Source organism: Arvicanthis niloticus, chromosome 13 (genome assembly GCF_011762505.2).
Source record: "Arvicanthis niloticus isolate mArvNil1 chromosome 13, mArvNil1.pat.X, whole genome shotgun sequence".
Lineage (NCBI taxonomy): Eukaryota > Metazoa > Chordata > Mammalia > Rodentia > Muridae > Arvicanthis > Arvicanthis niloticus.
This window is the reverse complement of record NC_047670.1, coordinates 38467149-38485533: the sequence shown is the minus strand read 5'-3', so window position 1 is coordinate 38485533 and position 18385 is coordinate 38467149. Positions and strand designations below refer to the sequence as shown.

Below are 18385 nucleotides of genomic sequence, written 5' to 3'. Positions count from 1 at the left end.
AAGCACTGCATGCACACGCTGTACAGACATGCATGTACATACTGTATAGATATACATGAACATGCTACCCAGACATACATGCAGGTAAAACACCTAAAATACACATAAAACAAATGTGGTTTAACCATAATAAACAGAAAAAGCATACAAAAATAAGATGCTTTCAATAGGGGAGAGAGAGAGAGAGAGAGAGAGAGTGTGTGTGTGTGTGTGTGTGTGTGTGTGTGTGTGTGTGTGTGTTGCTACGAATCAGGGTAAGTAGCCATCTCATAAGGAATCTTACAGATTCAGAGAGAAGCATAGTAGTCAGTCTCGACAAACGTAAAGCAGGACCCATGTCACAGGCTCTGAAATTTTGCTCCTGTGATATCATGAGCTCCCCGCAGCCACAGGACCACAGCTGTAAACAGGGACCTATACTCCAAGTGAAGGCCCCTTCAAGGCTAAGAGCCTTAATGTATTCTGGAAATGAAGGCCATCTTTCATTCAGTTAGAACTCTGTACTCTTAGCAGTAAGATGTGAGACATCAAAGGCCTCGTGAACCAGTAGCGATTTCCTTACAAATGTGTTAAAGTCCATACAGAACAATCATTTTTCTCTAAAACAGGCTTGCCAAGTCCAAACGTAAGAATAGCTTCTGGGACCTACACAAAGAACCAGGATGCCCATGATAACTATGTAGATCTCTTTGAACCTCACAATCTTCACATGTGAAGCAGAGGGTCATACCCACCCCAGCAGATTAGGTGGTCCAGAGGACTTAACCCAGTTCATAGACAGCCTCATGCAGAGCACCAAGAACACTAAAAAAGAAAGAGGCCCAGACTCTTTTCATGCCAAACTATGCAGACCCGCTAGGGCTCTCAGCACCTCTAGGTTGGGACAGGTCCAGGATGCTCAGCTATCTCCAGGAATGGAGGCTGGGGGATCTTGAGGGACGGCCCTCCCTCCACTAGTGCAAGTGCTTCCATTAGCACAGAAGCCCATTAAGGAGAAAACACTATGGAAAACAGCAATCAACAGGACACATGCCCCGCCAGGCAGCTGAAGAACGATTGCGGAGGTGAACCATAAACAGGAAAGAAATGCTGCCTACTCTTGCAGCCACAAGAGAGAAAGGCAAAGCTGCCAGGGGCCTTAGAAGTCACCAGTACTAACACCACCACAACCAAGGCTACCAGCATCACCAGTGCCAGGACAAACAGCACCACAGTGGTAGTACTGCCAGCATCTCAAGCATGCGTGCCCATTATCCACCTGGTAAGACCTGTGTTCTCTGGGCCTGGTGCTGGAGGCCGCAAGCCCTAGAAGCTACTACATCCGGGTGTCTGCCTGGCTTGCGCCTGTGTCACAAGAACCCTTTCATTCCCAAGCACCTCAGCCTAGGGGGGAAAAAAAAAATCACTCACTTCTCTACTAATGAAGAAACAGAGCAAAAGAAGAAAGGTGATGTGCTCCAGATTATAGTCACTAGAGGGGACAATAAGGGAGCAGGTGTCACATCTCTCAACTCCAGGCCGTGTGGTCCATGGCTGTGGAGGTTGGCAGCATTGTGTTCCCTGGGGAAACCTACTTTGCTTCATAACCCATGTCTTAACAATGTCTACCCCGTGGCTCTGTTCTGACGCATACGTGGTTCAGCGTTTGCCGTACCGCCTGCACTGCTAATAAATAGTGATATCTGCTAGACCCATGCCTATCCAGCAACTGTCTTATGTCTCACAGTTATGGTTCCGTGTGTTTTGCAGCCTGAGCCCACCATCACCCTCTTGCAAGAGGCAGGAGATAAAGAGAACCACCACAAAAGGGCTCTTCTAGGGAGTGACCAATAAAAGCAGAGAAAGGGAGCTGCGAGCCATGCGATAAGTGAGGTACAGCCATCACAGAGGAAGATTGGGGGTGAAGGGGGAAGGAAGACAGTGAGGCTAAAAACCCCCTCCCTGAAATGACTCCAGTCACCACCCCAGCTCAGGCAGGTCCGGAAACTTGGCTCCAAATACGCCCCCACTTACCAAAGGCACAGATTCTCCCCAGACCAGCAGTTCTCAACCTTCCCAGTGCTGTGACCCTTTAATACAGTTCCTCATGTTGTAGTGACCCACCCACCCCCCCAGCCGTAACATTATTTCATTGCTACTGTAATTTTGCTACTGCTATGAATCATAATGTAAATATCTGATATGAAGGATAGCTGACAGTCAGCATCTATGCAAGGCTCTGCATAAAACACCAGGCAGCCAGCTTGGCCTTCTCTTAAGCACATACCTATTTAAGTCACAAGCCTCACGCTCAACTGCAGAGTGGAGACACACTACCCTCCCAAAGGAGCGCCAGACTAAATTACGCAGTTGTTCCATAGGCTCGTGCTCACGTCTGTGTTCCGTGGGGCTGCTAGGAAACCACAGTGGTTCATCATCTCACCAGACAATCTCTGCTGCAGCAAAGCACTAAGCGTCCAGTCTTTAAGCAAGCCAGTGAGGTTCGCAGGCTCCTCTAGCATAAAGTCAGTACACATCGAGGGGCTGTGAATAACAACATCCAATAGACAGAGAGCTCTGTGTGCACGGTAGGCCTGCCTAAAAGTTTGTTATTGGGGTACTAGACCTAGAAGCCCATCGCAAACAGACTCTATGTCGAGTTCCACACTGGCAGCCGACTGGTGACCTGAGCATTGTGCTACCTCCTACTGGGGTTACCACGCTCCTTCGGGTTGCCTGGCACTACAGTAACATCCTGGGTTCTACCAACCTTGTAACCCCCTAAGGAAAGATTCCTGCCAGTCAGTTACAGAACTACAAAGACTTCGGTTGTCAAATCCGCTACTCCCTCCCTCTGTCTAGCCAATGCAGGCTTGATGCTTAGCCTTCCCATGGGCTGCAGGAACTATGACCCTTAACCTACTGTCCAGGCCAAGCCACTGGTTACCTGGCTCAGCTTAGAAACTTCTCAGGGCAAACCAACACTCACCCTAACTAAACCTGCACTAACATGGTCCTGACCCTGTGCCAAGCATCAAGTACATGTTCGGCACATAGTGCCTATGGTGAAGAGAATACTAACTTCAGTCATGCTAAAGAGAGAAGAGAAGAGACCCCAATTGCCACTGGCCCTGAGTCACATAGAGTGGTAGAAATTTAAACTCAGAACAGCCACCTGCTGACATTCATGGTACCAACCATCTGGTCCCGTGGTGTTCTCAGCTCTTGGCCTAGAGCCAAGAAAGGATTTTTTAGTGTGTCTATTTTCCCCATCGAATTGCCAGTGTCTTAATGAATTAACCGTCACATCTTCATTTATATTCTCATAGGGTGAGAGGCCAATGCCAGGTATGCACTAAGTCAGAGACACAATCATCCTCCTCAGGCCGTGACCTTCAAGGCATTTAGAGTCTAGATAGAAATAAGAACCTTCAATCAGTAAGGACTCATCAATTTGGGCAAAGGTAGCTCCAGGGGGGATTCTCTTTTTATTATTATTTTAACTTAGGACAATTTTTACTTTCTGTCTTTCTCCCACAGGCTCCCAGCATCACACAGATGGACATGGAAGACAGCAGATCTTCTCATAGCAGTCACATCAACAGACATCCCTCAACCAGTAGCCAGGACAGCTTGGTATAAAGCCCAGGAACATGCCAGAAACACTTCATTGAAAGGAGATGGGTCTTGGGGACTTACATTTTTAGAGAGAGCTCCAGATAGCCAGAGAGATCTGAGCAAATATTCCCATTGAGTCAAAGGTAGAGATACAGTCCTCTCAGCTATGGTTCTCAGCTATGGTCCTTGTTCCCAGTGGGCATCCAGGCAGGAAGAATCCATTCATTCGGTCACTTGTAACGTTCAAGGCAAGTCAGGTGTATTACTCCAGAATTTGCATCCACCCGAATGACTGCCCAGGAAACTGTCTTACTGTAAATCCATGGGGTCCAGGAAATCTCAGGAGAGGCGCCATGTTGTCTGCAAGCACAGCCTGCTGGGGGGCATCTTCTTACCATGGTGGAGTTAAGAAAATCAGGCCTGAGACAAGGGAAAAGAAAACCATGTTGGCACAATCACATACTACAGAAGCAATCACCACTCCTTCCTTATATCTGACCCTGACCTGTTCACAGAGGAGTGTGCTATTTAAAAAAGAAAAAAAAAGGGGGGGGGGGGCAGAAGGCCCAAGGATAAGGGGTACGGTGAGAGGAAAGCCTTCATTGAGGAACACTGGGCTGGTTGCTACCCTCCAGGCAGGAGATCCTCAGAACCAGCTGGGAGGAAAGGAGGGCCTGACTGAGCCAGCAGTGTGGTGAGGGGAGAGTCCTCAATGGCTTGCTTTGGCTTGCTTTGGCTGACGGAAGGCCAGGCCTGGCACTCAGCCAAGCTCCCCTGCAGGTCTGAAAGGTCCCTGCAGAGAGCTACTCAGTTTAGAGGCTTCGGGGTCAGCTGGTCGGAAGTCAGTCTTTGTTTTGTTTCTTTTTAAAGGCAACCACAAAAGGCTGGCCTGGTTCCAAGTCCTGCCCTACTCTGTGAGCTGCTTCTCCAGGACAGGGCCTGGAAACCTACTCTCTTATTCATTCAGCAATTCCTGGACCCTTCTAGACTGGTCCAGCTACTATGCTGGTCTCCTCCATCCAGTGCATTCACATTATCCTAGAAGCCACAGAGGTTGGGGGTTGAACTTCCCCAGCCACCTAAGAGCACTAGGGACTCTTCACTGAGCATCTGTCATTAACTCTGCTAGAAGCTGACCTTATATCTCATACAAAGCCCCAACAACCTTGAGTTCTCCAATGAAGTTCCCAGGATAATATTTGGGGGGACACAGACCGTAAGTGTGACACACACCAGAAAGAGAACAGCAGAAGCTACGCAGGCAGTCACCTGGCTTCCTAATCTGAGGCCTGACCCAGTGTCCTGAGTCACCTTATAAGGAATATCCACACAAGATGGCTATGACTAAAAATTCAGACATTTCCCATATATGAAATCTCATTTCATCTACAGAGAGAGAGAGAGAGAGAGAGAGAGAGAGAGAGAGAGAGGTTATAAATTATTATTATTTGGTTGCAGAGATAAAAAATGTGGGGCCCAGGGCAGCAATCAGGGGGAGACCAGTTGCTGACTCTCAGGCTTGCAGTCCATTCAGGCTCTAAGAGGGAAAGACATCCAGAGGAAAGGGACAGGTGTGATCTTCAGCACAACCTCAGTTAGCAATAGGGAGAAGGGGGCAAAGATATGGATGGTTAAATGTTTACTGAGGCCCACAGGCAAATCTGAAGCCCTGAAGTCAAGTTTACGTTGCTGTGGTCAAGTCCATTAAAGTTCTATGACCTGTGGAAGAATTCTCACATGACTGATTGAACGGTACTCTGACCAAGAACAAAGGTCCATATCACAAAGATAAATGAGGCTGGGGAGAGCGGGAGGACCAAGGAAGAAAACAGGAAAGTATATTTATGATGACACAAAAAAAGCCAAACCTCTCTGTGCTCTTAGAAGTCAAGATAAGGGGTACAAGCCTGGTGGTGTGAGTTCAATCCCTGGAACCCACATAAATGGTAGACGAAAAAGAGATTCTACAAAGTTCTCCTTGGATGCATGCAAGCACACACAAATGAATGGAAATAGTTCATTAAAATAACAAAAGAAGAAATCAAAACAAAGTTATGCTAAGTAGCTTGTGTGGGAGCAGGCCTTCTGAAAGGAGTAATATTCCGTTTATCCAGGTGCTTGCTTAGCTCAGCCTCAGACTGCGCACTGTGTCCACTTTTGCGCATGAGCTGTCTGTCTGTGTGTCTGTGTGTGTGTGTGTGTGTGTGTGTGTGTGTGTGTGTGTGTGTGTAAGAGGGCTTACACTTTTTAAGACTTTCCTGGGAAAGTATGCCGTGGAACCATCAAAGACATGGAAACAGGCCCTCTGGCTTGAGAATGGGCATCTTCCGGGGTTCCCTGACTCTCCAGACCATCTTCTCACAGACTGCTGCTGCTGTCAGCTGGCCATGCCTGGAAGGCATCCAGGGGGTGGCTTCATCAGGAAGCATGGTCTGGCTTTGTGACACAGAAATTACCCCACGAGAAAATACAGCCTCGGGTCCTTTCTCTTGGCTGTGCCTCTTTCCTCTGTCTCTCAGACTGTCAGGCCCAAATGTGTCACTTCCTTTTCTGACCCTCCCCTCCTAGATATTTGTACCAGCTGACCCCTGCAAGCAGACACTGGTGAGAAACACAGGCTGCTTCAGTGACCTACCCACCAGCAATAGAGCAAAGGCCTTTGTCTATCACAGATGCAGGAGATGAGTTGTAAGAGGAAGGGTTGGTACAAGGTGCAGTGACCAGAAAAGGGAGCTGAGAAGTATTCCCTAGCACCCATTTTGTGTCCTGGTGTGTATGACTGAATTTTCTCCTCATTCTTCCATGACACTACCTGTAAGCACACATGAGTGTCTCAGTCCCCTTCTCTATCTTAGAACTGTTCAACATGTTCTTAACATCAGTAACAACCACAGGAAGTAGAAGTCGATTAGAATACCAGAATAATGCAGCCAACGGGCCACAGTGCTGACTGCAGGGGCTAGAAAATGGTTCTGGGAGGTAAGGCTGCCCCAGCCTCACTCCCTCTCACCCCCTCTCTCACTTGGAAAATTACAGTCTCTTAAACTTGACAATGAAGACATCTTCCCTTCCTCACTGAAGTAACAGTCACCAAGATATTTCTCTACACTCCAAAGACCAGGTCTTGTCTATACTAGGGAGACATTCCAGGAGCTGTTCTCAGACAACATTGTAACTATCCTTCTGTAGACAGACTTCATTTTCCCTTCCTTTCTTTTCTTCCCCAAGGTGCTCACTAAACAGAGATAGGCTGCTTCAGGATCCCCAAGCCTTTTAGCACTGGCTCCTTCTCACACTCAGGGAATGGAATATGAATTGGGTTAGGGACCCAATTAGCCAGAGTGTGAGGTCCTGGGGGCCTCTATCAGATCCTTTGAAAGTATGTCTTTGAGGCAGTGGGAGATGCTGTGCCTGTATTTAGAACTGGGTTCAGTTCTTAGCACTGATGTGGTGGCATCTGGATCTGGAATTCCAGTTCTGGGGGATATGACACCCTCTTCTGACTTCCACTCACACCAGGTACACACATGGTACACATAAAAACATTCAGGCAAAACATCCTGCATATATACCCATAGAATAAAATGAACTTTAGATTTAGAGAGAGAGAGAGAGAGAGAAGGAGGAGGAGGAGGAGGAGGAGGAGGAGGAGGAGGAGGAGGAGGGAGGAAGGGAGGGAGGGACAGAGAAAGGGAGGGGAAGAAAGAAAAGAAAGAAAGAAAGAAAGAAAGAAAGAAAGAAAGAAAGAAAGAAAGAAAGAAAGAAAGAAAGGAAGGAAGGAAGGAAGGAAGGCAGGCAGGCAGGCAGGCAGGCAGGCAGGCAGGCAGGCAGGCAGGCAGGCAAAAAGGAATCTCTTTGTTTCGGCTGGTTCAGTGGTTAAGAGTACTGGTTACTCAGAGGGCCTGAGTTCAATTCCCAGCAACCATACAGTAGCTCACAAGCAGCTATAATAAAATATGATGCTTTCTTCTGTTACACAGGCATACGTGCAAACTGAACACTCATATACATAAATAAATTTTAAAACTTTTATCTTTGTTCAATTAAAAGCTACAAATGTTCCCTGGGTTCATCTGCTGAGATCTACAGACTAGACAGAGTGTGAAACGCAGAGTGTTCTCACAAGGCAAGCAGAGTCACCATCACCCTGGACAACGAGGACTCCCATACATGACACTTGAGAGATGCTTAACCAGAGTTTGCTAAGGTAACAAAGGGTTTGCCTTGGTCTTCACCTTGACCCATTGAGAAGCAGCAGGAAGATGAGCAGAGAACATTTCGCATGTTGGTGAGGGTGTTCACAGAAAGGATTATCTAAGGGAGTGATACCTGCTTTGAGCGTGGGCATTTCCATCCCATAGACTTGGGTCCGTGCGGAAGAAATGGGAAAGGCAGCCTCTAGCAGGCATCTGCTTCTTCCTGGCTGCTTCAGGCACCACTGTCCTTCCATAACGAACTGAGCCCTCTGTAACAGTGAGCTAAAATGTATCTGTGATGGCTACTCTTGGTTGTCAACTTGTCTACATCTAGAATTACCTGAAACCCAAATGACTGTGAGAAACATTTTTTTTTCTTTTTCTTTTTCTTTTGTTTTGTTTTTCGAGACAGGGTTTCTCAGTATAACAGATCCTTGGCTATCCTGGATTCACTTTGTAGACCAGGCTGGCCTCAAACTCAGAGATCCACCCTACCACCGTCTCCTAAGGGTCAGGATTAAAGGTATATGTGCACCACTACACTCAACCCGAAGAATTTTTTTTTCTTAATTAAAGCATTCTAATTGGGAAGACCCACCTCTAATTCATATCCTTTTAATCCGATCTTTGGCATCGGAAAGACCCACCTTTCACCTGGACCACACCTTCTGCTGGCATAGAAGACATGCCATCCATAAAGGACATAGGAGAAAGAAGCTTCCTCTAACTTTGCTTGCTTGTGCTCCCTAGCAAGTCTGTTCCCTCACTGACATTAGAGTCTACTTGTTCAACTTCTAGTGCATACTGAAGACTAGCTGAGACATCCAGTCTTGTGGACTGAACAAATACTGGATGCTTGGACCTTCCATGATACATAGCCATTGTTGAACTAGTTGGACCACAAACTATAAGCCTTTCTAACAAATCATATATGTATATATGTATTTCTAAGAAATCATATATAATTTGCTACATATATAATAAATGTATCCCATTTCATGTTCCACATATACAAACACATATAAATATGTATCTATAGATACATATTCATTCTGTAAGTTCTGTTCCTCTAAAGAACCCTAATCCTTCCTTCTTTAAGCTATTTGTTTCTCAGGTATTTGTTCGTAGAGATAATAAAACTGACTCCCACAAAGGGTTTGATTTTATTATTTACAGGACTGCACAAAACAGAGTGGACAAGCAGTACCCCCCCCCCCCCCCGGCAGCTCCTGGGAGTCTCCACATCTTAGCCTAGGAGAACAGATCCTACCAGCACTAGAGAAGCTGGTAAAGGAGTCAGGGCAAACCTCAGTGCTCAGTTCTCACCCAGCCACTAAGAATCTTGAGCATGAGAAAGGCTCAGAGGCCTCTGGGCCACAGGAAGTTGAGGGAGAAAGTAGTCAGCTCCCTGCAGGCTGGAAGGAGACCACAGGAATGTCAAGAAAGGGAAGGGTTAGTATAGACCATGGAGAATGAACTGCTTCATCGGACTCTCTGCTTAACATTCAGGCCACAGTGATGATGCCTCCGTAAGATAGAGCACCATGGAGACTGGAGGCTTTGCACACCAGCGGCCACAACCCAATGAAACCTCTTAACATCTCTACCAGGCAGGAACCAGCCCCATATCTACACTCCAGGCCTTAAAAGCAGAATGAGTCAGAGGAGTGGTAAGATGAACTGGGATGAAGGCTCCATATCCAAGCACTTCCTCGTTCTATTCCAGGTACCGCCATATAGCACATCTCCCACAGTAACCTTCTTCTGGACCTGTTCGTCCCCTCAGTGACTTTGAGCCCTTTGCATTTCCACATGGCCACTCGCAGTCTTTTCATTATCCCTTGTGACTGACCCCAAGGCTAATCAATCACTACCCCTTCCCAGTGCCCCCACAGCATGACATCATCTACTTTAAACCCCAAACCTGACCTCATCTCTAGTCCACTGGCTTAATATGGACCTCAGTATGTAGAAGTAGGGTGTTCTAAAAACAAGAAGACACAGATGCATTTTTCTCCTCATCCTCAGCCCCACATTACTTTGCACATCCCCAGACCTCTCTCCATCAAGAAGCTGTTAGCAATTAGGACTATAACACAGCCTCCGATCCATATTATCTGATGCTGGCTGGCAGCTGCTCAGTGTTCAGGGATCATGATGAGACCAGACAAGCTGGCATACACTTGTAATCCATGTATCCTCATATGTTCTAGAACAGAAGCAGAGGGATTACAAGTTCAAGGTCAGCCTGACCTATAGAAACAAGTTCAAAGGCTAGCCTGGGCAATTAAACAATACTCTGTCTTGAATTCTTTTTTTTTTTTTTTTTTTTTTTAATGTTAAGGGTCTCAGGTGAGGTCTGTAACTCCATTGTAAAAGAGCTTGTAAGAGTGCTTGTCTAGCATACAGAAATACCTTGAAGTCAATCCATAGCCCTGGATAAAATAGGTCAATGTGACATATCTTTGACATCCTGGCATTTTGGAGACAGAGGCAGGGGGATCAAAAGTTTACTCTCCTCACTCTCTAATTCCCTGGTGAATTAGAGTGAGTTTACCACCAGCCAGGGCTACATGAGCCCCTATGTGGGGGTGAGGTTAGTTTCTGGCATTCTGTTTTAGCATTGCTAGGAAACAAATGCACTTTTAAGAGGAATATCCTATGGCGTAGTCAGTGCACAAACCTTATACGTTCTTATCAGTGCAGTATCTCAGATCATGCCATGTAAAAAAAAAGAGAGATAGTTGTCATTTTGACACGATGTAAATATTGCAAATAATATCTGTATCTTATTTGTAAGTGAATTATAAAAAATAAAACAAAGCCTGACAACAGGGCTCGTAAGTAAGGGCACTTCCTGTCAAGCATGATAAACTGAGTTTAATCCCTGGGATGAGAATTGGATCCTGCAAGTTGTCCTCTGTTTTCCACACATGTTCTATGACATGTGCGCCTACAAACAAATACCCATACATATAAATAAAAAGTGCAATTGTTTTTTCGAGATGGAATTTCTCTGAATAGTCCTAAACTTGCTATGTAGTCCAGACTGGCCTCGAACTCACAGAGATCCACCTGCCTCTGCCTCCAGAATCCTGGGATTAAAGGCGTGCACCACCATGCCCAGCTAATAAGTACAATTTTTAATAAATAAATTGAAGGCTGGAGAGATGGTTTTAGCAGTTGTGAGAAATTGTTGTTTTTTCAGGAACTGATTTTGGCTCCCAGCACCAACATGGTATCTCAGGCATCCATGCATGGTTCCAGTTCCAGGGGGTCGGATGGCTTCTACTGACTTCCAAAAGTACCAGGTATTCATATGGTATACACTTCATACACACGTAAAAAATAAATAAATAAATGTACCATAATTTTTTTTCCCTTTGGTGAGAGGTAAAACTCAGTGGTAGAAGGCTTACCTCACATACACAAGGCCCTAGATCCAGTTTCAACAATGAGGGGAAAATATGAGAGGATGTCTAATGGACATTTGTGCAGACCTACCATGTGCTTGACCAGAGCAATGGAGTTTATTTTTAGCGATAAGATAGCAGAAGGTCCCACTGGGAAAGTGGCCAGCAGACATGGGAACAGACTCCATGGGTGCATGTCTGCCACAGAGCCCAGGTGCTGGACTTCCAAGAGCGCACCATCCACATCGCTGCTCACTGGGAACACCAATAAGGATGTTCAGTGTTTCAAGTCCGACCTCCTTCCTCAGGAACTACCGACTCCCCCCATAGTCAGCCCTGTTCATCCACAGCTTCACTTTCTACACTCTAAATCCCCCATGGACAATTATAATCTAAAAAAAATAAAATAAAAGGAAAACTTCCAGAAATAAGCAAACTTACCAACCTAAAGAATATTTCTTGTGGTTCTGATTACTCTATTACAAGTTACTGTTGTTAATGTCTTGTTACGGTTCCCTTACAAATCTGTTCTATTTGTACACTGGTATATAAAGTTGTGTATAAGTCCAAGATACATCTGTAGAGGAAAAGCAGTCAGTATCTAAAGGGCGTGGGAGCAGCTGTGGTGTTAGGCATCCAGAGGGTCTTACGGCACTATTGCCTGCAGATAAGGGGAAGAGAGAATGAGCTGTCACAGGGTTGCTATAAGGAACAAGAAAAACAATCCGTACAGCACAGAGCCCATTAACTTATTATTACCAGCTGCAAGGGGTTCATCAGCAAAATTAATACTAGTCACGATGGTTTCTCAGCAGCCATGCTGTCCCTTCAGGAAAGTTGTTTGCAGACTCTCTTGGCTGTGCACCCTCTAATCTAAGTAGGTTAAGGATAAGAGAATGCTATTTCCCCCAAGGACTTCCAGGGACTCACACAGGGGCCTGCTAAACAGGTAAGTAGGCTCAAGGTAAACTGAGCCCGTTACCTGGGAATTGCTGAATTTCTGGGAAGGGGAGCATGCTGGGGCTAGGCTGCCCAGGATTCTCAGCTGTGAGGAGGATGCACCAGAAGCTAGAGGTAGGCCTAGGTCCTGGGACGCCACAAGCACCACAGACTGAATGCCTGCTACTTTGTGTCCTCACCTAACACAAGCAAGATAGCCTCAGTATTCCCAGACAATCTGCAGCATCGGGCAAGAAGGAATGAGGAAAGAGACTGAGTCCCACTGAGCCCCCAAGTGAGGCAACTTCACCAAATGCTACCTTGTGGCTATGTCATCTCCTCTGGTGGAAGAACGGACCCCACTACAACCTGAAAGAATGCATAGATATCAGGCTAGTGTTCCCATCCAAGGTTCTCTGACTCCTTCCAATTTGGGGCTAACAGACAGGGATGGTACCTTCTGCACCCCCATGGTGTATGTGGCCGCTTATAAAGAGCATGTACTTCTGACACAAGCAGAAAAGAAGCTTAGATACTAGGAGTGATTTTGTTTTTCCATAAACACCTGGAGCTGAAATATACAGATATTCTTCCTTGGGTGTGTAAGAACAATTTTTAGTTGTCACACTGAAGAGGAACAGCAAGATGACTCAATGTTTGAAGGCACTTGTCATCAAGCCCATTTTCATCTCTGGAACTCACATGCTCGAAGGAGACAACTGACTCCCATAATTGGTACTCTCACCTCTTCATGTGCACTGTGATGTGCGTGTACACACACACACACACACACACACACACACACACACACTAAATAAATACTCATAAAATGTGAGGCTCCAAAATACCGACCATCTTGCTTCTTCAAATCCCTCACACATGGTGAGAAGCAGTCACGGTCTCCTAACAGGCTCTATCAGACGTAAACTTGGGGTCCTAGGCACCAGGAGTCCAACAGTTTAGTCCCAAGCAAGCACTGTTGGGCTTGGTCATACAACATGTATAAAGACCGACGTACCACCTAGGCACAGAGTAAACCGGATACCCCTGGCAGACATACACACCCCAAAGGAATGAGGCAAGGAGAATGGGGTGAGAAGAAGGGAACCTGTGTTTTTTCTCTTTAGGAAACAGCCCCAGAATAATCTCTCAGAGGCCAGGTTTCCTTCTCTGAAAAGCAAGGCTATTGTTTCAGAGCAAGAGAACTGTGTTTAACACTCTACTGATCCCCATGGATACCTGCATATATGTGGTACGTATACAGACATATATATACAGACAAGCATAAATACACACATAGATAAATAAAAATCTTTTTTTTTTTTTTTTAATACTAAGGACTAAGGTTCCAGCTTGTTTTCTATTGCTGAGATAAAACACTGACCAAAACCAACCTGAGGAAGAAAAGATTTATCTCATCTTATGACTCCAAATCACAATGTGGCACGGAGGAGAGTCAGGGCAGAAACTCGAGAGAGATGTAACCTGAAGCAGGAACTGAGCAGAGGCCGTGGAAGAATGTTGATTACTGGCTTGCTCCTCGTGGCTTGCTCAGCTTGCTTTCTTATATCTTCTAGGGCCACCTGCCCAAGGATGGCACTGGGTCCACCCACATCAATCATTAATCACGAAAATGCCCCCCTCCCCAGACTTGTTTATAGGCCATTCTGAGGGAGGTAATTCTCCAATTAAGCTCTAAACTTCCCTCTTCCCAGATACCACCAGCTTCTGACAAGCTGACAAAAACAAACAAATAAAAAACAAAACAAACAAACAAAAGCCTGCCCAGAACAACTTGGATTCTCAACTAGGTGCCAGGACTGTACAGACATGTGACCAATGCGATGAGCCAAACCACTTTGCACTTCACAGGCAAGGATTCTTGGTCTAGAGCCCTGTGTTTCACCATCTACTCAAGCTCCCTCAGTGAGTAAGTGGGAGATGCTTTTACAAGTAGAAGAGGAAGCTTTTCTAGTAATTTCAATTGCTCTGAGAACTGGAGCAGAGAGTATGGAAGAAAATGACCTGTCCCACTGTGAGCTTCATAGTCATGAGCAAATATCTGTGTACAGAACGTATGTAAAGTGGGGAAGGGTATTTTCTCCGTTTCCCATGCACTGGGAGAGCCCCATTCTGAGAGGTACTGTCATTACCAAATCACTCTACAATGGGCGCCTTACCCTAGAAGAAACACACTCCTTCAGTTCTGAGAAGTCTACTTCCCTGGAAGAGTGGGAAGTTCTCTCCTGAAGGCTCTAAGGAGCAGTCTTCCTAATAGAGCCCTCAGGCCCTGTCATTCTCTGGCTTGTGGTACCATCTCCTCATCTTATCATCTGCCCTTTTCCCTGTATCCCTAAGACTGCTACCCCTCACCCCTCCATTCTTGATTCAACACCAATCCCTAGCTGCAGAGTTTACCAGAATCCAATTCTGAGTCAGGCTAGAAAAGCAAAGAAAATCTTGGGGTGTGATGATCTGTGAAGAAGCCCCTCAGTCTGGAATCCAGCCGAAGCCTTTATTAGCAGAGGAAGAAAACTTCAGCACAATTAAACACTCTTGAGACTTTTCTTCCTTTCCAGCCACCAACCTGCAATTTTCTAGGAATCTCACTAGAAACTCCATTCACAGGGAAAGGACACGCACAAAGCTCTTTGTGTTACCTTGGTGACTCCTGGTTTTTCCTTATTAGACTAGGATTGCACCCAAGGTGTCTCTGGGGCTGCTTCCTGTATCTCTCTCATCAAGAGAGAGAGGGAAGGGTAAAGGTATTTCTTACTTTCCTCTAATAAGCATAAACTTCCACTTGAATATGACTTACCTTCTTTGTCTCTGTCTCTCTGCATTTCTTCTCTCTCTTTCTCTCTCTCTCTCTCTCTCTCTCTCTCTCTCTCTCTCTCTCTCTCTCTCTCTCTCTCTCTCTCAGTTTTTAATTTTTTTTTTTTTTTTTTTTTTTGAGAAAGGGTTTCTCTGTGTAGCTCTGGCTGTCCTGGTACTCACTCTCTAGACCAGGCTGGCCTCGAACTCAGAGATCCACCTGCACGTGCTAGAATAAAAGGTGTGCCACACCATGCTCAGCATCTTTTCTCTTAGCCCTCCTCATACTTAAGCCTATATTAGAATAGTTTGATAATATCAGTAATACTGGCTCACTAAACTGTTTTTCAGTATTGAAGCCATAAACCTAGGTTTAGCCTGAGTCAAGATCTCTTTAAAAACAAACAAACAAACACCGAACAGTGGTGGTGGCACACGCCTTTAATCCCAGCACTTGGGAGGCAGAGGCAGGCGGATTTCTGAGTTCCAGGCCAGCCTGGTCTACAGAGTGAGTTCCAGGACAGCCAGGGCTATACAGAGAAACCCTGTCTCGAAAATCCAACCAACCAACCAAACAAACAAACCAGGGGACCTCCTGGGCTAGAGGGGGTAGCTGTGTAGAGCTGTGTTCCTGTCTTTTCACCTTCTAACTTTCTCCTCACTGACAATATAAGCTCACCTGAAGTAATTGTGTCACAGAGATTTCCCCAGTCCAAATAATGGCACATTCTGAGGCTAATATAGGAGACCAATGTAAGAGGGGCTCTGTCAATCCAGAATTGAGTTCTCACATAAAGTAAGATTGTGGTCAACTGGGTCTTTTTCTCTTTTTTGTTATTGTTGTTTGTTTGTTTGTTTGTTTGTTTGTTGTTTTATGAGACAGGGTTTCTCTGTATATCCTTGGCTGTCCTGGAACTCACTCTGTACACCAGGCTGACCTCGAACTCAGAAATCTGCCTGCCTCTGCCTCCCAAGTGCTGGAATTAAAGGCATGTGCCACCATTGGCCGACCTGGGTCCTTTTCTCATAAGGGAAGATGAGTGGCTGGATGTAGTAGTAGTAGTCCCTATTTTAATCCCAGCACTGAAAAGGCTGGGTATGACAGGAGGATAGCAGTTAGTCGAAAGCCTGAGATACAGTTAAGGAGAGGAGAGAGAAAGCAAGGGAGAGAAGCTGACCATTCCTGGCATTTGGGAACTCTGGATCAGTTTACTTAAATAAAATAAAACAAGGGGCTGGAAAAATGGCTCAGTGGTTAATAGCTCTTCTTCCAGAAGACCCAAGTTCAATTCCCAGCACCATGGAAGCTCACAATTCTTTGTAACTCCAGTTCTAGGAGGTCTGACATATTCGCACTTCAGGCAAAACACAAAAAATAAATATATCCTTAACAAAATAAATAAATAAAATTTGCAGATGACAAACATTCTCCAAGTGAAAGCTATGCGGCTGTGGGCAATGGTAACAACCAGGTCCTTAAGTTCTTGGGGCGAAAGAAGAGTAGAAGAGCTTGCTAGAAAGAGTTGATGGTACCTGACACACTGCGATGCTTAAAACTAGGTAACGAGGATGAATTAAAACCTGATGGCGCTAGCATCGTTATTATTTAATAACAAAGAGTAAGAATGGCAGCTTCGTGACTTACTAATGACCGCTTAAACACTTCATTGCAGTATGTAATATGCAAAACGATAACCTGTAATACACAATCCACAACTTGCAATTCACCAGAGCCTAATTCCAGCCCTAGGCCTAGCCCTCTCACATGTCATCTCTGCCATCAGCAGAGTCCTCTGCTCACATGCCATCTCTGCCATCAGCAGAGTCCTCTGCTCACATGCCATCTCTGCCATCAGCAGAGTCCTAAGCTGGGTATTTATTACTGACCCCACCTAGCAGGTGCAGGTGCAGCTGCTCCATATCAAGGTGTGCATTTGTCACAGGACCGAGTATACAGATCTGCTCAAAAGCAAAAGGGACCTTTTCCTCCTACTGGGTCCCCTTGTCCAGCCTGATGCGAGGATTTGTGCCTGGTCATATTGTAATTTGTTATTCTGTATTGGTTTGATGTCCCTGGGAGGCCTGCTCTTTTTCTAAAGGGAAATAGAGGAGGAAGATCTGGAGAAGAGGAGATGTGGGAGTGGTGGAACTTGGGGGGGGGGATGGGAAATGTGGTCAGGATGTAACATGAGAAGAATACATTTTTTTTTAACTGAAAACCAAACAAACAAAAAAGTAGAAGGAATAGGATTTAAAAGATACCTGTATTCAGAAGAAGGAAGATGTGGAACCATTCAAAATATATCACCTACTAGAATGTACATGCTGATATTCCTGTACAAAGATCCAGGGAAATTCTCCTGTGGCAGCTGTGTGTCTTCACACAGTGCCTTATTTCTAAGTGTTGAGATTCAGACCCAGAACAAGCAGCTAAAGTGTCTATTTAACATACCAAAGTGGACCTGGCCTCTAGGTTTCCCAGCATCCCTCAGTCCCAACCTGATACAGGCATGGCTAGCATGCCCCACCTTCTCTACTGAACTTTCCAGCCCAGGGGTTGGGCTTCCTCTCCCCCACAGGCCCTTCACTATATGCAAACATTTTGGTTCTCTTTCTCTCCCTCTCTGCTTATATTTTTCTGTCTCTCTCATCTTCTCTGTCTCCTTTTACAAGGCAACTTCCCTGGCCTTATTCCTGGAGACCAGTGAACTCACCCAAGGAGAGCTGCCCCCAATAAACTATGCCTTTATACTTTAATATCACTTGAATTGGCTCATTTCAATGATAGATAGATAGATAGATAGATAGATAGATAGATAGATGACAGATGATAGATACTGGATAAAAGATGACATTTCCAGTGATGTTAGCTCAAGTCATGGCTTTTCAGTCCATTTTCCCTGGCCTCACCATGTGCCCATATCAATCGTCTCTCATCCTGACAACATATGTGCATAAGAAATGAGATTCCACTTCCTCAAGTAGTGTTCCCAGCTTCTACGTCTCAACAGCAGCCTCGCTGGAGTCAAAGAGGGGCTGGCCTGGAAGGAAAGGCAGGGAGGAAGCGCTAGCTCAGCAGAACTAGCCTCTGTGAGCAGAGCATCCTTAGAGCTGAGCAGAGGGTGCAGCCGAGCTTCCCACTCATTGTTATTCCAAACAGGTGTCCGCAGGCAGGCAACCCCAGGATACTGCAGAGGAATGTGAGCCTCACACCAGATCGGAAGCAATGCCCCCTCCCAATTGCCCAGCACCCTTTCCTGGTGTAGGAGGAAATGAGGGATGGGGGTGGGCTCCAAGCAGGGTTGCAGATGAGCCAGGCTTGCACATAAAAGATCTTGCAAGGCTGCTCTGTCTGGGGCTCTTCCTCCTCTTTACTTACTAAGCAAGGGTGCCCCTCCCCTTCTTCCTCCCAGACAACCTGACCTT

At 45.8% G+C, this 18385-nt stretch overlaps 1 protein-coding gene across 12 annotated transcripts in view; it reads right to left on the bottom strand.

The window, feature by feature from the left end:
• Positions 1 to 18385, bottom strand: part of LOC117718444 (uncharacterized) — a 209133-nt gene that overhangs the window by 136624 nt on the left and 54124 nt on the right. For all 12 annotated transcript variants that reach the window (XR_013103303.1, XR_013103307.1, XR_013103309.1 and 9 more), the window contains one exon: positions 3679 to 4017. Coding sequence is in view for 1 of the 12 variants with exons in the window: in XM_076911404.1 (XP_076767519.1) it covers positions 3989 to 4017 (29 nt within the window). In the remaining 11 variants the exon portion in view is untranslated. The remainder of the gene's footprint in view (positions 1 to 3678; positions 4018 to 18385) is intronic.